The sequence below is a fragment of the Momordica charantia genome (assembly GCF_013281855.1).
Source record: "Momordica charantia cultivar OHB3-1 chromosome 4 unlocalized genomic scaffold, Mcharantia_2.0 BLBB01000004.1, whole genome shotgun sequence".
Taxonomy (NCBI): domain Eukaryota; kingdom Viridiplantae; phylum Streptophyta; class Magnoliopsida; order Cucurbitales; family Cucurbitaceae; genus Momordica; species Momordica charantia.
The window spans coordinates 456,620-479,086 of NW_028275162.1; the positions used below are offsets into that span (position 1 = coordinate 456,620).

General features: G+C 37.8%; 5 protein-coding genes across 17 annotated transcripts; 3 read left to right on the forward strand and 2 right to left on the reverse strand.

The window, feature by feature from the left end:
* The first annotated feature begins 6 nt into the window (after positions 1 to 6).
* LOC111016731 (haloacid dehalogenase (HAD) superfamily protein) lies at positions 7 to 2,295 on the forward strand. The gene is made up of 5 exons (XM_022292227.2): positions 7 to 691; positions 797 to 874; positions 1,266 to 1,339; positions 1,421 to 1,528; positions 1,922 to 2,295. Exons 1-5 carry the CDS (start codon positions 13 to 15, stop codon positions 2,027 to 2,029), a joined length of 1,047 nt encoding a protein of 348 aa, XP_022147919.1. The 5' UTR covers positions 7 to 12; the 3' UTR covers positions 2,030 to 2,295.
* A 95-nt stretch (positions 2,296 to 2,390) lies between these two features.
* CYP718 (cytochrome P450, family 718) lies at positions 2,391 to 12,356 on the reverse strand. Of its 7 annotated transcripts, none has more exons than XM_088122720.1 (7): positions 12,275 to 12,353; positions 6,684 to 8,385; positions 6,138 to 6,282; positions 3,763 to 4,326; positions 3,314 to 3,615; positions 2,919 to 3,106; positions 2,391 to 2,802 (listed from the first exon to the last, which is right to left on the reverse strand). In XM_088122720.1, the coding sequence occupies exons 4-7, from the start codon at positions 4,287 to 4,289 to the stop codon at positions 2,482 to 2,484; spliced, it is 1,338 nt and encodes a 445-aa protein (XP_087978846.1). In that variant the 5' UTR covers positions 4,290 to 4,326; positions 6,138 to 6,282; positions 6,684 to 8,385; positions 12,275 to 12,353; the 3' UTR covers positions 2,391 to 2,481. The 7 variants fall into 7 exon arrangements, with proteins under 7 accessions (XP_087978846.1, XP_087978845.1, XP_022147917.1 ...); XM_088122719.1 differs by lacking the exon at positions 12,275 to 12,353 and adding an exon at positions 8,749 to 8,868 and having other exon boundaries at positions 6,684 to 8,433; XM_022292225.2 differs by lacking the exon at positions 12,275 to 12,353 and adding an exon at positions 8,689 to 8,830 and having other exon boundaries at positions 3,763 to 4,320; positions 6,684 to 8,433.
* LOC111016732 (uncharacterized) lies at positions 8,830 to 10,920 on the forward strand. The gene is made up of 3 exons (XM_088122717.1): positions 8,830 to 9,012; positions 9,257 to 10,337; positions 10,450 to 10,920. The coding sequence occupies exons 1-3, from the start codon at positions 8,865 to 8,867 to the stop codon at positions 10,778 to 10,780; spliced, it is 1,560 nt and encodes a 519-aa protein (XP_087978843.1). The 5' UTR covers positions 8,830 to 8,864; the 3' UTR covers positions 10,781 to 10,920.
* Positions 12,357 to 13,937: 1,581 nt separating the features above from the next.
* LOC111016768 (trifunctional UDP-glucose 4,6-dehydratase/UDP-4-keto-6-deoxy-D-glucose 3,5-epimerase/UDP-4-keto-L-rhamnose-reductase RHM1) lies at positions 13,938 to 17,059 on the forward strand. Of its 3 annotated transcripts, none has more exons than XM_088122309.1 (4): positions 13,973 to 14,065; positions 14,161 to 14,420; positions 14,784 to 16,370; positions 16,451 to 17,059. In XM_088122309.1, the coding sequence occupies exons 3-4, from the start codon at positions 14,796 to 14,798 to the stop codon at positions 16,901 to 16,903; spliced, it is 2,028 nt and encodes a 675-aa protein (XP_087978435.1). In that variant the 5' UTR covers positions 13,973 to 14,065; positions 14,161 to 14,420; positions 14,784 to 14,795; the 3' UTR covers positions 16,904 to 17,059. The 3 variants fall into 3 exon arrangements, with proteins under 3 accessions (XP_022147970.1, XP_087978435.1, XP_087978436.1); XM_088122310.1 differs by having other exon boundaries at positions 14,161 to 14,405; XM_022292278.2 differs by lacking the exon at positions 14,161 to 14,420 and having other exon boundaries at positions 13,938 to 14,065.
* Positions 17,060 to 18,055: 996 nt separating this feature from the next.
* Positions 18,056 to 21,540, reverse strand: LOC111016794 (zinc finger BED domain-containing protein RICESLEEPER 1). Of its 5 annotated transcripts, none has more exons than XM_022292315.2 (2): positions 21,316 to 21,540; positions 18,056 to 20,301 (listed from the first exon to the last, which is right to left on the reverse strand). In XM_022292315.2, the coding sequence occupies exon 2, from the start codon at positions 20,270 to 20,272 to the stop codon at positions 18,272 to 18,274; it is 2,001 nt and encodes a 666-aa protein (XP_022148007.1). In that variant the 5' UTR covers positions 20,273 to 20,301; positions 21,316 to 21,540; the 3' UTR covers positions 18,056 to 18,271. The 5 variants fall into 5 exon arrangements, with proteins under 5 accessions (XP_022148007.1, XP_087978973.1, XP_022148006.1 ...); XM_088122847.1 differs by having other exon boundaries at positions 21,296 to 21,539; XM_022292314.2 differs by lacking the exon at positions 21,316 to 21,540 and adding an exon at positions 21,012 to 21,280.
* Positions 21,541 to 22,467: the final 927 nt, after the last annotated feature.

Sequence of the window (22,467 nt, forward strand, 5' to 3'; positions counted from 1 at the left end):
AGAAAAATTAACATGATAACGCATTCTATTTGTGCAGTTTCTCTGCCCAGTTGCTCTTGTTCTCGCTCGATTCCCTTCCACCACCCTCGTCTCCCAAGAAGACATACATCTTTCGCATCCCTTTCATTTGCTAGAAATTGTTCTCAGTTCAATGATTTATGTGTCCCTTCTTTTACACCAACTCCAGCAACCAGTTGCAGCAAAAATCACAACCCCAACAACGCCGAGCCCGACCCGAATCGAACCCAGAGGCTTTTTCAGCAGTTCTACTTGTCTGTTAACTCTGAGAACGCTCCTGACAAAAACCCAGGAGCGCAGAATCAGAAAGAAGATCTGGGACAAGAGGATCAGAAGAGGAGCGCCAATAAAGGCAGGGGACTTTTGACAAATATGTGGTGGGCGAACCTGAAAGCGGCAATAGGCCAGAGATTGAATATAGAAGGCATTGTTTCTTCTGCAGCTGTTATTACTAGAGACCGGCATTTGGCGCTCCCTCATGTTTTCGTGCCTGATGTGAGGTACATTGATTGGGATGAACTGCACAGAAGGGGGTTCAAGGGTGTCGTATTTGATAAGGACAATACTATTACCGCTCCTTACTGTTTGACAATTTGGGCACCTCTTAAATCCTCACTTGAACAGTGTAAATCGGTCTTTGGCCAGAATATTGCTGTGTTCAGCAACTCTGCTGGTAATATAGGTTCAATTCGTTTACAGTGTGCTCACTTGAATAGCATTAATAGTTTGTTTTTGCCCTCAATGTGAGCATTTACTTTCACGTTATCTCATGCTTTAGGGCTTTATGAGTATGATCACGATGGTTCGAAAGCTAAAGCGCTCGAGAGCTCGACTGGAATTAGAGTTATAAGGCATAGTGAGTGTGATTTTTCCATCCTTAGTCCTATTTCTGAAACATGTATTTATGCACGACGAAATTTATACCTGCTGCTGAGGACTACAGCTTATATCTTGTATCATTTCCACTTATTATAACATATTAGTGGATGAACGTCATGTTGCAAAACCACCTCCTTTTAGTGCTTGAAAGTAGAGACTTTGAACCTTGAGCTTTCGTCATTCCATTTTATGGATGAAATATTGTAAAAAATCTTTTGGTTTCTACATAATGAAGTATGAACTGATGTTGGGGTCAATGCTAATAATGGATCACATGGTAAATATAGGCAATATTATTACTTTTTATGCGTATGGAAGGTTGTTTCTTGATTGCACATATGAGACATTGTCTATGCATTTTGACCCAGGGGTGAAGAAGCCTGCTGGCACAGCTGAAGAAATTGAGAAACACTTTGGTTTTACTTCTTCACAACTTATTATGGTAAGAATCAGGTGAACTACTTCAATGCTTTTGTCTTTTGCGTTAGTTATAATTTAAAAGTGAAAATCTATATTTTCTCAGGTAGGTGATCGACCATTCACAGATGTGGTTTTTGGAAATCGTAATGGTTTTCTGACTATCTTAACTGAACCTTTGAGTGGTGCTGGGGAGACGTTTGTTGTTAAGCAGGTTGGTCCTCTTGTATCTTTTCTCTCTCTTTGATTGCAGTCTAAGTAGGCAGTAAATGCATTGCATTGGTTGAAAATCATTGGACATTATTGATATTATAATCATTGAAATGTCACCAACTCATCCCAAAAGTTGCTCCAAGAAGGTCATAAGCCAAGGTGTGACTTGAAAAAAGGGGTGTTCATGGAAAGGGCTGGGAAAATATCGTCCCGACCTACAATACCTAGGTCTCTATATTTCGGTGTACCGCTAATGGTTTTTGACAACCAAGAATAAAAGACATCCAAAATGACCATAGTCCATATACATTATCAGAATGCATTCATATTAGTACATGACCGGTAGAGATGCTGATCCATTGTTCACTCTATTCTGTGAATTTTGTGACCGCAGGTAAGGAAATTAGAAATATACCTTGTGAACCGTTGGCTTAAGAAAGGAGTAAGACCTATTTGTCATCGTCTATTGCCAGACACCCAACAGTGCATTAAAGATCTGTAACTTCTTTAGTATTATGAAAATTTTGCCCTGTAGATATTCATTAACGACTGAAAGGAATCATTCTTTGTCCAATGGCCACTCGTTAGCTTATGGTATTTGCCGCTGAGCTGAATATAATTCATATGTAGACTTAGTATTTTTCAATCAGCAAAGTTATCGAAATGTAGGAGGGTTTCCTGTTATCACATCTCGATGTCTCATGTTGCAAAGAATCACAATTATGCAAAAAATATGTTATGATATCTTGAGGTTTTACACTCTCTTCAGTTGCAAGGTGCATCTTTGTACTTTACGTTGCTTCGAAGTATGAGTTTTCTATGAGCATGCTCCTTTTTTACCCACACCGAAAGGAGAATGGATGTTCATCTGAAATTGAAATGCCGTTTTTTACTGATGATTCATGAACGCATCTTCTTGAACATTTTTTGTTTGTCATAGAGAGAGAAATGAGACTACATTTGCTGTATATTGGTACAAACTTCTGATTTTGGAGATATCTTGATTGGCATTCCATGAGAAGGGAAAGGGAGAGGATCCATTATGATTGGTTCGTCCGGATGGATTAAACTCCAATTATAACGAGTCACAACAAAGTGTATAAAGATGAGGATGTTCAATTTGGCTAGCTGGTAGCCCGCACAAGCTCTTGGCCCTCCTCCAAATGGGACATATACATACTGGGAAACAGGTTCCTCGAATCTGCTTGGCTTGAAACTCAATGGATCTTCAAAATACTCTTCCTCGTAATGCGTTCCATACGTCGTCCACAAGACCTGCACGAAACCAAGATGATTTCAGGAAAAAAGGACAGTCGTTTCTGGACTACAATTTGACTGCAGGATTTTCAGTTCATTAAAAGAAGAAGCAGAAGGATTAATGGCATCTTCACCTTCCATCCTTTTGGAATGAAGAATCCTTCGTATTCAATGTCTGAAATCGCTTTCCTGAAAGAACCAAATATAGGAGGAAACAGCCGCATGGTCTCACGAGCTACCTGCCAAGTATACTTCATCTTCTTTATATCTTCCATCGTCAAATTCTGGTCTTCTCCCTTACTTCTCAGTATGTCATCGTGTTCTATAAAGAAGTAAAGGCACTTTTCTTTACAATTCTATACATCTTAACTCCCACTCGAATCATCAAAATTGTTTTTGCAGCTCACTATATTAAAAAACTAATCACATAGTTAAAATATTTCATATTATTATGAAGTGTTGATGAATCACGAAACATAACTTTTTCTTTTTCTACGGCACAAAAAATACAGCAAGCAGGCAAGGTTACCTCGAAGAAGAAGTGTGTAGCAGTCTGTATGGTGAGCCAACATTTTGAAAGCCATGGCAATGGCAAACGAGGTTGTATCGTGGGCTGCAAAAACAAGCAAAACCACGTTGTCTATGACTTCCACTTCACTAATCTCCCCCCTTATCATCGCCATCACCATCCTTGAAAGCAATGATCCACCCTCTTCTTCTTCTTCTAGCTTTCCTTCAATTTTCCTCCTCTTCTCTCTCACCACTTTCCTCAGCATTTTCTCTATCTCTAACCTTGCTTTCTTGGCTCTCAAAAATCTTGAGCCTGGAAATCTGTCTTAAGAATATGAATAAATGATTAAATCTATCCTAATCTATCTGTTTTAACTTTTGAACTCAACGATAATTTAATTTGGTATGAAAGTAGAAGATCCCGTATTCTAAATTTACAATTTTTGGGTTCAACGATAGTTTATCAACCTGATTGGTGGTGCAAAAACTCCTTCCAAAACTCTCTCGAACGTCGTCAACACATCTGGCTCTACTTTGATACCCAACAAACACTCGAACACTATTGTAAATGTCAAGACTTTTGCGGAGTGGAACAGAGCAATTGTGTCATGGCCAAGCCATGTGGTGGCGAGATGAAACTGGATCGTAGTGCACAGTTTAGGCATCATAGCCTCGAGACAAGAACTTGCAAGGCTTGCGCCAATAAGCCCACGTAGGCAGCGGTGTGTTTCACCTTGCTTCTGCATGATGCATTCTTTGCCCATCAACTGAACTGAGGCCGACGGCCACGAGCTTACCACCAACTTGAACTCATTGGACAAGAAGAATCTGTTGGCTTCAGCTCCATTTACGATCACTGTTGGCGACCCCATCAAGCTTGTTTTGAACATTTTGCCATATTTAGCCACTCGAGGTCCAACAAAATCCTCGAACAATCTGTTGTTCCGTTGGGCTCTGTAAAAATCCATTGTTTCTCCAATCCAGGGAACACCCATTTGCCCAGGTGGTAGCTTCTTGCTTCCGTTACTGCTTCTTTTCGGTTTTGAAAAGAGAAAAATGAACATAATTAGTATTGCAGCTAAAATGGAGAACAGTGGCAACAGAAAACAGCAAAATTCTTGAGCCATTATCTGAAGAATTTGAGAGACAGATTGTGTTGGGAAGAGGGAGAGATCAGAAATCACATATTTAAACAACAATTGATCGACACCATAATTTTCCACCTTAACAGAAGAAGTTGATACGTCTAGAAAGTCAACCAATCACCATTGATGTTGGTTGAATATTTAAATGAATCAACGGTCGAAATCTTCCGTTTGAAGTTGACGAAGAAGCATGAGTTTCATAACTAAGCTATCGCAAAGCTAGAATCGTGGGCATTGCATGTGCCGTATTGCCATTAGAGAGATTAATAACTTCCAAAAACAAAACCATCAAAATGAATCAATGTTCTATCCAAACACTTGAAATATCCATGGAATAGGGATACATGATTGAGATATTCAGTGTTATTTTTTTTTTTTAATACAGAAATACTATATTTCTTATTTAAAAAAAAAGTGTATTATGTTCACAATTATATCTATATACAAATATATATTTACAAATGTAATACAGTCAAATTTAATTTCGTTATCAGACGAAGTATAAAAAATAGGTATTTGTAGAGAACTCATAAAAAAAAGTCACATATGCCGCCTTATATTTTGGTGGATTATAACATGGCTTAATATACATACATAATGAAGTATGTTACACAGAAACAACCATATATTAATTTTTTAAATACCCTAGTAAGTATTAAAATATAGCCATATCTTTATTTTAGAATAAGTATAGTCTTACTCACTGCTCTTCGATGATATTAATTAATACTAAATTCATAAATCGACATAGTTTTTAAAACTGCACATCGGACTCCAACCTAAGCAGAATAACTCAATTGGTTAAGATATATATCCCAAATAAAAAAGATCGTAGGTTCGAATCTATATCTTCACATGTTGTTGTACTAAAAGAATCTGTACATTGGAGTGCAAGTCATCTATGCACAAAAGAGCATTTGAAATTTGGTTACATATTATTAATGTTATGCTTAAATTTGCAACATGCACCTTACTAGGTCAACTTCCCCTACCAACTAACAAACTCACTTATCTCCATCTATTTGATCAAAGAGTCGAGCGAACAATATTTAGGTGCTTACCAGTCAGCACCTATATATCTTCCTATTGATCACCACTAAAAGTTTGACAGCCTTTTATTTAGAGGGAAAATATATTCTCTTTTTTGCATTCATCTCCCTGGTCAGTATAGTAAAAGATTATTCACTCTCCAAAACACGACTCTGGTGAACCAAACTCAATGGGTCATGGGTCATCTGAGAAGCAAAGCTTGAGAAGGCCATATAGGACTTAAGACTCAGCATGGTCATAATCTTTAGTCAACATTTATTTACCATCCAACCAACGACCGTAAATTATATTAGATCTAATGTGACAAGAGGAAGAAAGATACATTTAGCTAGTAGCATTACATTACGCTTGATGTTATTGTCCTGGCTAGTGTGGCACATCATAATTAATTAATACCTATCATATTATCAATCAATGGTTGTAGACTCACTTGCATTATACCAGCTTTGATATTATCCTAACAAATTGCTTAATTAAGACTCTAGCTGTGATCACTGCACTCCTATAATTAATAAGTATTGTCACTCAAGGTTTACTTACTATTACATTACAAAATAACACAACATAACTTGAGACTTTGTCTAATATGACTTGGGCATTAATGGGACGTGTTTGAAAGACATTGTAATGGTGTTATGTTGTGAGTACCTTTTTTCTTGTAACTACTCGTCGACCACATGCTCTAGCATTATTGTTGATGTCTTTCATATGGCTCTTTGACCATGTTTGTCTCTCCTCTCGCATTGTTGATGTCTTTCATTAGTCCAATCCAATTAGTTCTTCAACCAAAATTCTACAACAACAATATGAAGTATTTTAGAATATAAATTCTAAGATTCATTTTGTACAAGAGAAGATGGATAATGTACAATATAATCCCATCTGCCACATCATTCAAGACTGAATAATTTGAGTCTCACAATAATGAAGATTAAACATTCCCTCAAAAGTTAACATCATTTCAAGTGAGATATAATTTGTAAAGCATTTTAGCAATACTAGCTCAAAACTTTCACAAAACATTACCGTACCATATCAATTGTATAGTATTAAAGTATGCTTATTTGCTTAGCAAACATTAGTGACGTTGTCTCTTGTTAATAACTTGATTTGAATTATCCTTCCATGCAGAGCCTAGCTGTACTACAACACAAAAATGTATATATATTAGTTTTCTCATTTCTTAATTCTTACCGACAGCTATTAACCATCAATTCTTATTGATGATTCCCAGAGGCCTTTTCCTAGTTCCTCCTCATTCGCAGGCCTAAAAAACAAGTCAAATACAGGGCTGAAAATTGATTAATATCTCTCAGAATCATAATAATTAATGACAACTCAGGTCTACCCTTCTTTACTTCTCTCCTATAATATGCGAGCGACTCTCACCTACATCTCTGCAGAGTCATAAATTTTAGTGGACACATCCATTTCCAATCACCACAATAGAGGCCTGTTTCAAGTTTAAATTCCACAGGATTCTGTAACTAGAAATTCACTCACATTATAATAAGGTACCTAACAGAAGCACCACCTTGATTTTCTGGGTTCTGGCTATTGCAATTTGTGAATGCATTTGCTTCGTCTCTTTCATGTTGATGGAAAATGGAGGCAATTAAGAAGTGGAAAAGACAATATAACTGTGTAAAATTCTATGCTTTATATGGTAACCAAGCCATGGAATGGAACCATGAATAGACAATAATTGATCGAGTGTTTTGGCCAATTTGGTTCCGCAATCACACCTACAAAATCTTATTCTTTTATAATTGATCTGAACCATAATGGAAAATAATTGACGACCAAAATGAAGATAATGAAAGCTATGCATGTAAGAATGTGGCGCTGGGAAATCAAATGATACCCCTAACTTCCTGGTCCCATCCCGCGTTAATTGAGATCAGGCTCCTCCGGCACTTAATTAGGTCAACTAATTGATATTGGGAAGAAGGTGTCAGACTAATTAGCCTCTTTCTTGTTGATCACCATTAGAGTTGTCAAACCTTCAATGATGGTCAGCATAGAGATAGGTAAAGACTCAAGTATTTTCCATTACCAAAAATAAAGAACTGCAGCATCATATAATGTATTTTTTCTATAAGAAACAAGATGAGGGAAAGTTTTCCTTTTAAGTGCTATAGCTAATAACAATCTTAAAGGTTCTTTGGGTTACTTTTGCAAGTCTGTAAAACTGAGGCATTATCGAAATTAAGAACCTGTCTACTAATAAGAAGGAACTCTCTCACTTTCTATTGATTTATTTGCAGTAAATTTAATAAATAAATAGACCCCACTGGGTAACACAACCGCCCTTCTTTTCTAATGTAGAGACAAGTTTTCTTTCCTGCCGACAATAAACTCCTTGTATAAAGAAGCAAAATTGAGTTGGAACCAAGAGGACATACCTTAGATAGAGGATACAAGGAAATAAGGCCAAAAGGAGCAGCTTGTTCAAAACTCCATTAAAATAGCATTATGATTTGCGAGTGGAGATTCAAATCTTCAATCTATAGGTAAGGTGACCTATATCTTAACTATTGAGCTACGTTTAGGTTAACTCAACTCCATAATTAATGGAGGTTAGATAAGTACACTAAAATTTCAACTCTGTCGTTAGTGACAATCAAATGAATGTAATAAGACGAGGGAGAAAAAAAAAATGGTACTGTTCAAAGTAGCGGGGCCTAAAATGCCAGAAAGTCGTGCATATACACACATGGATTTTTAATACACAACTTCCCTAAGAAAATATCCATTTCGCTGTCTGGAATATATGAATAAGGCAGCACCATCAACTAAGAGTAGTTGCTCTTCAAGTTCATCGGATCACGAGCAGATAACATCTCATGCCATGCACATCCCCCGTGTGGTATGGCGCAGACTCTAGATGTTGCATCTGTATGCCTCCACGTATTTAGTCATAAATCAGGTCCAAGCATGCAGCCTATTAATAATTTTAAAAGGGAAATGGGACATGAAATTACTACGTAGTAATGGACTAATGACAGACAGAAACGTGCCCCGTATTCTATGGTGTTGGAGGGGGGTGATTGGAGAGTGAAATTGAGAGAGGTAATGAGAGGAAGAGTTTTCTTTGTGAGTGTCAGACAAAATTTATTTGAATTCATATGCATTGTCGACTCCAATGTTCAAACATTATTGCAAACAATGCAAGAAGTAAATAAGCCAGTAAATGCACCTGCAATACATCAACTAACCACATACCCTTCCACCTGCTAAAATTTACTTCACTCTGTACCTCACTTCATCTTTTATATGCATCGCTTGGCCTTCAATTCTCATGCATTTTCATCAACAATCAATCGTCCTCCTTTCCCTTCTCACTTCTGAGTAAAACATACAGATACGAGGACAATGGGAAGAAGGTTAGCTTCTCTCCTCTTATGGACTCTGATTGTTGGGTTGGTTTCTCAAAATATGGCGATTCCTTTGACGTCTGCAAGCAACGAAGATCAGAAGCATAATTACACTCCAGACCCATATACAGGAAGCCCCCCCTCAGGTCTCTCAATCACTCACAACACATACACACACATTCTCCTCCTCGCATACCACGGTTCCGGAATATTTTAGTGTTGAGATATTCCTGGCCGCTACCCACATGGAAATTTGTGAGGCTATATATTTTGTAAATGGAAGATTCTAAACAACGTGGTTGTGTCAAAAAGTGGCTAGAACTATTCAAATCAGTGACAAGCTGTGTACCTTACTTTTCTTCTACTCATCCAGTCATTTTCTCCTTGTAGGTTCGCAAGGGAGTCCACCTTATGGAACTCCACCACCTCATGGTTCGGGAGGAAGCCATGGAGGAAAACCACCCTCTCATGGACATGGTGGTGGAAAACACAGCCCAAAACCAGGGAACTGCGGAAATCCACCATACACTCCTACTCCATCGAAGCCTCCTTCCGGTGGTGGTGGATACCACAACCCTCCTACACATGATCCCACTCCAACCCCATCAACTCCGTCGAATCCTCCTTCTGGTGGTGGTGGGTACTACAGCCCTCCGACTCATTATCCCACTCCAACTCCATCAACTCCATCGAATCCTCCTTCTGGCGGTGGTGGGTACTACAGCCCTCCGACTCATGATCCCAATCCTACCCCATCAACTCCATTGAATCCTCCTTCTGGTGGTGGTGGGTACTACAGTCCTCCGACTCATGATCCCACCCCAACTCCATCAACTCCATCAAATCCTCCTTCCGGCGGTGGAGGATACCAAAGCCCTCCTACTTATGATCCTAGTCCGACTCCATCGACTCCTCCTTCAGGTGGTGGTGGATACTATAGCCCTCCAACTTCTGATCCTACTCCAACCCCATCAACTCCATCGACTCCTCCTTCAAGTGGTGGTGGATACTATAGCCCTCCAACTTCTGATCCTACTCCAACCCCATCAACTCCATCGACTCCTTCAGGTGGTGGTGGATACTATAGCCCTCCAACTTCTGATCCTACTCCAACCCCATCAACTCCATCGACTCCTTCAGGTGGTGGTGGATACTATAGCCCTCCAACTTCTGATCCTACTCCAACCCCGTCAACTCCATCGACTCCATCAGGTGGTGGTGGATACTATAGCCCTCCAACTTATGATCCCACTCCTACCCCATCAACTCCATCGACTCCTTCAGCAGGTGGTGGATACTATACCCCTCCAACTTATGATCCTACTCCAACCCCATCAACTCCATCAACTCCAGGTGGTAACGGATACTACAACCCTCCAACTTCTGGTACACCAGTCTATGGAACCCCACCAACTACGTCAGCACCTCCCTTTGTTCCTGATCCCAACTCCCCTTTTATCGGAACATGCAAGTAAGTAATGACAATTGTAGGTAATACTTTTGCTAATGTTAGCTCAAGAAAGAGCTTTCCTCTTCCTTCATATTTCGAATATTAACAATCCTCAATGATTGTTCTTTTTAAGTTACTGGAGGACGCACCCAGGAGTGATTTGGGGCTTATTGGGCTGGTGGGGAACAATGGGCAGTGCTTTTGGCATAACAAACGCTCCAGGTTTTGGAGCAACTCTCAGTTTGCCACAAGCACTCTCAAATTCACGAACTGATGGCCTTGGAGCACTTTACCGAGAAGGAGCTGCGTCTTTTCTGAACTCCATGGTGAACAACAGGTTCCCCTTTACAACCAGTCAAGTCCGTGACAGTTTTGTATCGGCACTAAGCTCAAACAAAGCAGCAGCAGCACAGTCCCAGGTTTTCAAGATGGCCAACGAGGGTAGATTCAAGCCTAGAACCTGAAGCAGGATAATTTAACCAGAATTGTGAGTGCATTATGTTTACTTTCTGTTGTTAAGCATATTACGTTTCCTCCGTGTCTTACATATTATATTCCCTGGTGCTATATTTGAGATGGATATCATATGTTAACCTTTCGATCCTTTGCTTGTGTATTTTAAATCTTAAAAAATCACCGTTCAGTATGAGCCTACTGACCATGCATTTTTCGATTCAAAATTACTCCTCAAATGGATATAAAAGAAGAATAAATTTTCTATCCAAAACAATTTCCCCTTTATATCAACTCCAGCTCATGCATGGCGCCTTACAGAAGTACAGCAACAGATTCCTTTTGAGTTCATGACGCAGATTATTCCCACAAAGACCAGAACAAACCAAGACATGCAATAATTAAAGGAAAATACTTGGATAATTAAATTATGATTCTCCATAAGAAAAAACATTCTCAGATTATGGGCATTATGTGAGACGGGAGTTATATTTGTGGGTGCAACTTTTCTTACTAAAGTAGCAGTCGCATCAATTAGCCAAATAATAAGCAAATTTGTAAAAGAAAAAAAAAGCTACACCTTCATTAATTGATTTAGCAGACATACCAGTCAAGAAGACACAAGAAACCATGACCTAACAGCTAACTACATAACATCTGCTCTATTCTATCTTTGTTTATTTTTATTTCTATAATTGTTTTGAGGGGCGGGGCGGTGTAGGTGTGTTCTACCACCTTCCACTTCCCGTATAGAGACAACATTGGTCACATTTAAATCTGATATGCTCCTAGAGGCTGTAACCAGAAGGTTTGTATCGCACATCATTTTTCTAACTTTCCAGCTGCACATCCAATACGTTATGGATGAGAACATTCATCTCGCAATCAGGAGTAACTAACATTTAAGAGAAACATAGCACTCCAAATATCTCTTCCGCTGCGAAGTACATCACCTCTAAGCTATAAAAATAGAACATACTCATATTTCCGTTCTCTGTAAAACAGTCCTAATCCTTAATACTAAAAATAATTTGATCGACTTGCCAGGACCTTTTCATATCCCAATGTGCTCGTAATATGTGCAGAACAATGCCTATTGATACACTTTTTTTTTTTTTTTTTTTTGCATATTTAGCTGGCTCAATTGCTAATCTAATCAATCAAAGAGATTCTCAAGAGTAAAAGATAAACTCTAAGATTTTGCAGAAAGTATTCATTAGTTTCTTCCATTGCAGTTTCTAATGAAACATTAGGCGCATAATCTCCATCGCGCCAACTCTTGTTCTTGAAGGCATTTCTCTTATACCAGACATAAAATCTCATTTCTCTCCCCTCGGGACTAATACAAGCTTAGCAGCACAACTTACACTTTACAGCCGATTGAAAACAAAATGGCGACAAAGAACAAAGATTATCGGTTCTTGTTTCCCTTTCCATTCTCATTAACCAATACGGATACTTAATAAAGAACTCCTCAAATTCAGAAAACGAACAAGAAAACGTACCGGAATTGATTAAACTATAAAACTGGAATCATTCTCGGAGAGCTCGATAGACTGTAGAGTTGCGAAGTCCGTACTCGATGGTTGCAATTTTCCCGGCAACAAAGCTTCTGAAATTATTAATGGGCCTGAAATGGGCTCAACTTTCATCATATCTACTTCGTGGGCCTTCGGGGCTTTTGAATGTGAATATTAATGGGCCAGAATTGGACACAACTTTCATCTTATCTACTTTCTGGGCCTTCAGAACTTTTGGAAGGGAAAATTTGAGTTGGTGCCATATTTACAAATTACAAAGCACTAATATCAGAAGTTCAAAAAAAAAAAAAAAAAGGCCAAAAATATCAAATGCAGATATGACTTCTTGATTTTGTTAGTTACTTCTAATTTCTTTTTCCAGATTTCCGTAATTATTTCCAACGCAATCTTAAACAACTCCAATTCCAAATAGAAGATCATATATTTTCCGTTTTTAGAATCTCGCCTCCTATTTCATTAATATATATATAGCCACCAGAATCATGATAAAAAAAATGGGACAAAATAAAATATAATTAATTATTAATTATTTTAGTTGAAGACATAATGAATATGAGTCATAACCTTGGAATTTTCTTCATTTCCTCCATGAAATAAAGAGCAGACGTTGGGAGAATCACGTGTGAGAGATTCAGCATGGCCATGCTCCCACGAAAAAAACGTGACCACATTTATTCGTCACACGCACCATATACATATACTTCTAAATCCCAACTCTCAATTTGGTGGGCCACACCCTTTTGGTGTCACCTCACTGAATTAAAAATATATCTATATATAGGATTATTTATGGCTACACAAACCAACCGGCAAAAATAAATCATATAGTAAAATATAAAAAGAGATCATAATTTAAACGTAATCCATCCACTTAGAAAGTTAGGTGTGGTAGTTTAATACCTATAATATAATAATGATGTTTAACTATTTATACTATATTGAAATTTATATAATAATAATCTTGGTGAAATATGATATTTTATCTCATATTAACTTGATGATATGTTCTTGAGTTATCATAAATGTGTATAGAATTTTTTTTTTATTTCTAAAATATTTTAAAATTATTTTATGTAAAACGAAATTGTAGATGTTGAAAAGAATTGTCAAAATTTCATTCATACCTATCATATTTATACTATATCTACAAAACAAAAAGTTGTGATATTTTTAAAGTGTGAAAGTTTCTCACAAATATAAATTTAAGAGACTAGTAGATTCGCAACAAGTGAATGAAAAAGACAAGACACGTGTATAGAACATATGCGACATGTTTCGTTAAAATAAAATAGAGTACGAATTACATGAATTACATGATTGGTAGATTCATATTACTCTTGCCAAATTCGTTAAAATGACTGAATGATTCAAATTACTCTAGCCAAACTTGTCATATTACCGGTGCAAAACTTGAGTATAGTTCTACGAATTATCTTATTAAAAGTTCGGTCCTGACCTCACAATGGTTAAATATTAAAAAAAAAAAAAAGACGATCTACAAAATCCAGTCGAAGGGAGGTAGGTGGCACAATCTTACTGGTCATTTTCGTGCTCCTTGTCACGCCACTGTAACCGGAGTAAAAATGGAAAATTTATTTAGAAAATAATAATAATAAATTTCCTCCGAAACGAACCGCTTTTAAAAAGGGGCGCGCTCTGACGTTCTGATACCACCTTGTTCAGTTTCATATCTACTCTCTCGATCGAAACTGTTCCTTCTTCCTCCATTCCTTCTGCAGGATTTCAATTGTTACGGTATATCTTTCTCTCTCTCTATCTGTAATTTTGTTTTGTTTTACAGTCATAGGAACAATGCGGTTGATTTTCACTGTTTTATTTGCATTTCCTAGGAGAAAAATTTGTCAAGTACTGGCCTACACAGTTTTTGTTGGTAGTTTGAGTCGAATTTCTCTCCGTTTACGGAGCAGTGATCAAGTGTTGGAGTTCTGGTTTACCTGTGGGATTTGTGCGGATTCCGCCTAAGTTTTCGTTGATTTCTGATTGCTGAGATTGACTTGTGCTTTATTCTCTTGGAAGTGGCCATCGTCTTGTAGCTTCTCTCTATTAGACTTCATATGCTGCTCAATATAAATCAGTAATACTCGATAAGGTTTATCAGTTATGTACTCGTATTATGTATTTTCTGGTGTTTCGGCTTGCTTTGCTTTCATGATTTTACTCGCTTGCCGTTGCTGTATTTTTTCTTTCTCTGCATTTTTTGGCTGCTCGTCGTTTTAGGATCTTAATACAAGTCAGATGCATGATCATTACTGCCCATGTGCACAAACGTCTACTTAGTTAACTGAAGTAGAGCTGTTGCTATTCAATTTCGTAGGCTAACAGAAATAGCTTCAGTAAGAATCAATATGGAATATGGATTATATGGCTTTCCTTAGTTTTTCACTTTTTAATTTTTACTGCTTCGAAGATTTTTCTTTTCTTGACTTATCCCTGAGTCTAATTCTGAATGCAGAATTCATAAAATATGGAGGCCACCTATAAACCAAAGAGCATCCTTATTACCGGAGCGGCTGGATTCATTGCATCCCATGTCTGCAACAGGCTCACCAGAAATTACCCAGATTACAAAATTGTTGTCCTTGACAAGCTTGATTACTGTTCAAACTTGAATAATTTGAATCCATCTAGATCATCTCCCAACTTCAAGTTCATCAAGGGAGATATTGGCAGCGCCGACCTTGTTAACTATATCATCCTAACGGAATCTATTGATACTATAATGCACTTTGCTGCCCAGACACATGTTGACAACTCCTTCGGCAATAGCTTTGAGTTCACCAAAAACAACATTTATGGCACCCATGTCCTCCTAGAAGCCTGCAAAAACAATGGTCGGATCAGGAGGTTTATTCATGTCAGCACAGATGAAGTCTACGGAGAGACAGAAGAAGATGCCTTAGAGGGGAACCATGAGGCTTCTCAGCTACTCCCCACAAACCCCTACTCTGCAACTAAAGCTGGGGCAGAAATGCTTGTTATGGCATATGGGCGATCATATGGTTTACCCGTGATAACTACAAGAGGTAACAACGTTTATGGCCCCAACCAATTCCCAGAAAAGTTGATCCCAAAAATGATGTTATTGGCCATGAAAGGGAAGATTCTTCCCATTCATGGAGATGGATCAAATGTTAGGAGTTACCTCTACTGTGAAGACGTTGCCGAGGCATTTGAAGTCGTTCTCCACAGGGGTGAACTAGGACATGTCTACAACATTGGAACGAAGAAAGAAAGAAGAGTGATTGATGTAGCCAAGGAGATTTGCAGCCTTTTCTCTCTGAATGCAGATGCTCATATTAAATTTGTAGAAAACAGGCCATTCAACGACCAGAGATACTACTTGGATGATCAAAAGCTTAAAAAGTTAGGGTGGTTCGAGAGGACATCATGGGAAGAGGGTCTAAGAAAGACGATGGATTGGTATGCTGAAAATCCTGACTGGTGGGGAGATGTATCAGGGGCACTTGTCCCTCATCCAAGGATGCTGATGATTCCCGGTATTGAACGAAGATCAGATGGGCCGGAAATTAACAATTCTGCTGCTTCTTTCACACCAGATAGTTCTACTCAAAATGGGATGATAGTTCCTACTTCAAAGAGCATTCACTCTACTCCGAAGCCAAAACTCAAGTTCCTCATTTACGGTAAAACTGGATGGATTGGTGGTGTTCTGGGAAAGATTTGTGAGAAGCAAGGGATAAACTTTGAGTATGGAAGAGGTCGTCTGGAGGAGCGATCACAGCTTGTAGCTGATATTCAGATGGTTAAACCAACTCATGTTTTCAATGCTGCAGGGATAACTGGTAGACCCAATGTGGACTGGTGTGAAACTCACAAATCGGAGACAATAAGGACCAATGTTGTTGGCACGTTAACTTTGGCAGACGTATGTAGAGAACATGGCCTCCCACTGGTGAATTATGCCACTGGTTGCGTTTTCGAGTATGATATTGCTCATCCACTTGGGTCCGGGATTGGATTTAAGGAGGAGGATAAGCCTAACTTTTCTGGCTCTTTCTACTCCAGAACTAATGCCACGGTAACTCTCTTTCCCTTATTTTTTTTCCCTTCTAAACAATGATTTTCATTTGGCTGTCTTCTGAATCAATTTTTTTCCAGGTTGAGGAGCTTTTGCAAGAATATGACAATGTTTGCACCCTCAGAATCCGAATGCCGGTATCATCCGATTTGAGCAATCCACGTAACTTCATCACAAAGATCGCAAAATATGACAAAGTGGTAGATATTCCCAACAGCATCACTGTTTTGGATGAGCTTCTACCAATCTCAATAGAGATGGCCAAAAGGAACCTCAGAGGCATATGGAATTTCACAAACCCTGGTGCTGTGAGTCATAATGAGATTCTAAATATGTATAAGAAATACATTAGACCCGACTTCAAATGGGGAAATTTTAGTTTGGAAGAGCAAGCCAAAATTATAGGCGCTAGGAGCAACAACGAACTGGATGCCTCTAAGTTGAAAAATGAGTTCCCTGATCTGCTGTCAATCAAGGACTCACTGATAAAGTACGTATTTGAGCCCAACAAGAAAAGCTTTGCTACAGATTGAGATACTTTCAGTTGTTTAGGTCAGAAATGAGAGACGCACTTGTTCTCTCCCTCCCTCTCTCTTTCTTCTCTCTATGTGCAGCCTTCTAATGAAGTTTTATGAGTTTAATGTTTTGCTTTTTGGCCATTAATGAAGTTTATGAGTTTAATTTTTTGATTTGGTTGCTTGGGTTACAACATTTACGTGATATTGATTGTTAATCAGTTTTATTATTGCAAACTGAGCTTGTCACCTGCTTCAAATTATATGCTTAATAATTCTTTACTATTGATTGTATCATTCGATCCTTGTTTCAGCCATTTCTGTGACCTCAAATAAAAATATCGGGTTCTTCAGTTGAACTAATTTATCTATTAACTTGATCGGAAAGTATTGAGATCTTTTTTCCTTTCCCTTTTTTTTTTCTGAGATACATTGAAAAGCATTTTAAGAGTATTGTTATTAAATACTTTTCACTAGTTTTTATAATTGTATTTTTACTGGAGCGCTCCCGAACCCACCTTAAAACTAACAAGCCCTAATTTTTCGAAGCACAAGAGCTTGGTAGAATAAGTGAACAAGAAATCAATTGAAACTGATATTTAATAAATCCAATCTGATTTAAACTATTGCTAAACAAGTCAATTCAATTATACTAATAATATCTTTATCTGTGAAAATTGATAAACCATACTCTTCTAATTTTTAATTTTTGTGAAATTGTTGTCCGCTTAAGCATGTAGGATTGTTGTCAGCTTAAGAATAATTTAACCATGAAGTTCTTTTAGAAGTCAAAAGGCTCATATAGTTTTAATAGAACTGATAAGCTAACTATTACAAATTTTAATTGAAATAAAAATACCAATTCAATAAGAAAATGATGATAAATTAAGATTGACGATTAAAGTTACTAGATTTTACAAATCATAGGTGTATGAAACTATTTTTAGAAGGTTAGAAAGAATATGATTGATAATATAAGTAAACTGCCCAATGAAATTTGCAATAATCACTATTATTTTTATATATGTGAGTGTTCGAATTAACTTACGCATGCTATTATTAACTAATAAAGATGTGAGATCTCTCCTACGTACACCTTTAAGTCGGTCCCATCTGTTATTTCGTTTCAGCAAATCGTGACAACCCCAGCTACAAAAGAAGTCAACTATGTACCAAACAGCACCTTATTAGGTTTCAATTGGAGAAACAATTCCATGATTAAGACCGAGTGGGGCTTGCTAATAATAATGCAAGACTGCAAAAGATTCCGCCAGTTGAACAAACCACATACGAGGACATGGCCATAACTGAAGTACAAATAAAGGAAATGGAAAGGGAAGGTTGACAAAAATGAATAAATATTGACAGACTCGTTATGCGACGAAATTAGCTCTCTAGTTCACTCCGTATCCAGTCCTGTGAACATACCAATGCTTGAATTGTGGCTGGTTTCAATTTGCTCCAGTCTCGACCAAGCATTCTTCTTCTTCCGGTCCTGAATGCAGAATCTGCTGCAACTTTTGACATGGGAATTCCCAACACATTACGAGCCATCATGGACAAAATTGGGTATCTGGGAGTGTGAACTTTCCACCAGTTCAACACATTGAAGTCCACATTCCGAGGAAACAGAGGCTCCTCAAGGTACTTGTCCAAATCTGACTTTGTGCCTTCACTCTGGGAGGATTCATGGAGAAATTTGTCAAAACCCATTAATCTATCCCTCGCATCCTTTCCGGAACCAGGCAAACAGCCAGAACTACTGCCAACTTGCCAGGCAAGACCTTGATCGATGGAAGCTAATGGCGAACAGATTGAATGTTCGTTGTAAAGCGCCTTCACGCAGTTGATAACATCATCAATCCTCTGTTGAGCCACAACACAATATATTTGTGGATAATAGTATTCTACTAGTTTCATTTTGAACCGAGGATCTAACATGGCAGAAACCGCAAGAGTCAATCCACATTTATCCCAATATTCTTCAAACTTGCTCCGCATCTTAGATGCCAAAGCCTTGATAAAATCGTCTGAATTCTTGGACCATTCCGTCAACTGCAAGTGCACGTCACAGAGCTCAGGGAAGAATATATTTGCGGTTGGAAAGTTGCTCTTCGTTAAAACATTAGTCACTTCGAAAAAGAACTTCAAAAAGCCAGTAATTGCACAAGTACTACCCCATTCTTCTTCAGATGGGCATGCTGTGTAGCCAGGGTCACTTTCCTGCAAAATGGAAAATGCTTCTCGATAATCTACAGCTGCTCCAAGCATCGCATAAGTTGAGTTCCATTGAGATGGGTTGTCCACAGAAAGACCTTTTTGGCTCTTAACTTTAACTTGTTCGGCAATCTCATTGAACTTAGCTTGCACTTCTTGAGACTGTTTAATGTATTGAATACTGTCACGAATTTTAGGGAGAATGCTGCATAATGATTCCAAAGCATCTTGAGCCATCAAATTGAGAAGATCTACCGCACAGCTGACATCAAATAATTGACCATTACAATATAGGAACCTGTTCTGTGATAGTCTGTCTCTGATTCGCAACGATACATAGTCACTGGTAGAGGAACAATCAAATGTCATTGAAAATAACTTCCGATCAATATCCCAATCCATTAGACATGTCATGATAGTTTCTGGTTGCAAATCTTCAGTGTGAGAAGGATCAACAAACATAAAGTTCAAAACCTTCTTATTTAACTGCCAGGACTCATCAATGTAGTGGGCTGTCAGACACAGGTATTTAGATTCCGAATTATCTGAGACTATCCACATATAATCGGCACTGAGGCTGATTTTTCCAGGCAATTTATCCAATAACTCACTCACCTTTTGTTTTTCTTTGACATATATCTCCAAACAATCAGCCTCAACTCTATTGCATGTTACAAGTTCGAACAAAGGCTGCAAATTTTTAACAAATACTCTGAACCCAACATGCTCTACCATGCCCAATGGATAACCATGCAAGATGATCATACGTGCAAGATCAAATTGACTTCGCCGCTGATCAAAATTGTAACTCATAGTATTATTTGTTTCATCTTTCACTTGCTCCGGATCAAATCTAATATTAACAAGATTCAGAACATCTTCCTTTTTCTGACCCTGATCAACATAATTAGTAATAGCCAGTGTTGCTTCCTTTTTCTTTTCCCTGGATGTAATAAATTGAGATATACCATGATTAGATCTTCTCTGACACCTAACTAAGTGATTCCTCAAATGAGAAGTTCCACTGGTACTTGATCCACTGAGTTTCTTCTTACAATGCCTACATACAGCAACAAAGGTGTCACCCTTTTTTATTCTATCAAAATCGTTCCACACAACCGATTTCAATCTGCTAGATTTTACTATTACTGCCTCCGACACATCCATCATTACATCAGCACGACTTTCCCCACCAAACGCTGCATGTTAAACATGATTAAAAAGAGTTAAAATGTGTTTCAACCTAGACCAATTGAATTTTGAAACCAACAAAATAGATCATACAACCCCAGAATAGCTCAAACACCATAAAACATAGTTGTAGAATGACACTTCTAAATATCTACAGCCTCTCAACAGCAGCGCAAAGAAGGAAAAGAAGATGGCTGGAATAAGAAACTTACTGAAAAGAACGGGAACGAAAATAGTTATATCACGTTCTTCACCGAACTCCTCTCTTTCCCAAACCAAAACACAGGACCTTGAACAATAATGACAAAATCCCACTATCCCTATGCTAATGACATTCGTTGAGACAACAGTCGTTGGGTATTCCCACACCATGATCAAACTCAACATGCAAAACATGATAGGACAATACCCAAAAAGTTAAAAGAAAATTAAATTATATTCCTCCGACAATCATCTCTGAATTATTCTAAATTTCGTTAAGGAGAGGACAAGTTGATATGTTCACATTAACTAGAGTGCGAAAGTAGAGAGACACAGAGATTGACAATATCTTAAACAGGCGTCGTCAGCTCATACGGATTCTATGATCATTCGTCGGGTCCGAAACGAGACCCAGAACAGGCAACGAGAGGGAAAAAATCGTTAAATAAACCACAGAAGAAGCGGGTCGGCCTTCATTGAAGTCAATCTTAAGAGGAAAGACGCAATACAGGCTCACCGGATCGGTATTGGAGATTTCCCGCCGGGACCCGCAGGCCGCAACCCATCCGACCCGAATATGTCAAAAACTGACCGGGTCGACAAGACCGATTCAAAACCTATGGATCTCGGATAGATATTCACATTATGGACAACGCTCAAGTCGGACTCGGAGCAAAAGTTAGGGTTCCGCTCCATCCAAAAAAAAAAAATTAAAAAAAGGGAAAAAATCATAAAGAACAATCAACTTGAAGGGGAATAAAGGGAGCGAGAGAAAATTGAGAAGAAAGTTTTGGAGCATACAGTGAATGGATAGGCTCGACCTGGTAGAAGTTCCGGCGACGGAGGAGAAATTACGGTCAGTTAGGTTTTCCGGTGAGAGAATGGGAGAGTGAGAGGGAAGAGAGGGAAAAGTGGCGGTCTGTACTGTAAAACATCGCGAAGGGGGAGCGATTGATTGCGCAGCGAAGCCAAGAGGGAACGCGCGCAACGGAGGACAGAGTAACGAAGCATAACTCCATAATTACAATTATACCCTTTCATCTTTTTTTTTTTTCTTTTTTCTTTCTCCTTTTTTCTTCTCCTCATTTACCCATTTTATTCATTAAAGTAAAATTAGAAAAAATAATCGCTAAATATATATTTAGAAGAATAATATTTAGGTATTTATCTTATTTATCTTCTATCTACCAATAGTAATTTTTTTTAGTACATACAGGGATTCCAACCCGCTATTCTTTTTAGTCAGAAATATGTGCATTAACCATTTTAACTATGTTGAATTGCCTTCGATACTGTAATTTAAATAGGGTTTAAATATATTTCTTAGTATTATTTGCTGAAAATTTTATGCCACCCAAGTTCAAAGCTCTTTTCACCTCTATACATTCAACTCAACTTATATTAAATTGATATAATTTAAATAATTTACTCAAAGAATTAATAATAAGGTCAAGTAGTTATTTTGTGAGATTAATCGACGTGCGTGCAAATTGGCTCGGAAATTTACAAATATATATAAGAAAATAATAATAATAAATTATTTAAAATATTGTTTTTTTTTAAATTGTTTAAACCTATGCTTTTCGAATTCTTTTTTCTACAACAATTTCTTTTTAGGTAGCATTTACATTAATAGCAAATTTTGGCTTGAAGAGAAGTTATTTTATATGGTCATTAAATATATATGATAAAGAATCTATAATGCACGACCAAGCTGTCTACTTTTTGGTGTTGAAGATTGAAATAAACCTCATGTGTAAGAAATGTGTGGTTTGGGATATGAATCATATTCGTTATCTAACTTTGGGCTTTTTTTTAATCTTTTATTTGTGAATGTTCGGACAAGTTTTCGTGCACCACCTCCTCCGCTAATGACCCTACTACAACTAGTGTGTACGTAGGTGACGATTTGAATCAATTTCCGCTAAATTCTTTTCAATTTATTTTCAACTCCTTCATCATGTTTCATCTTC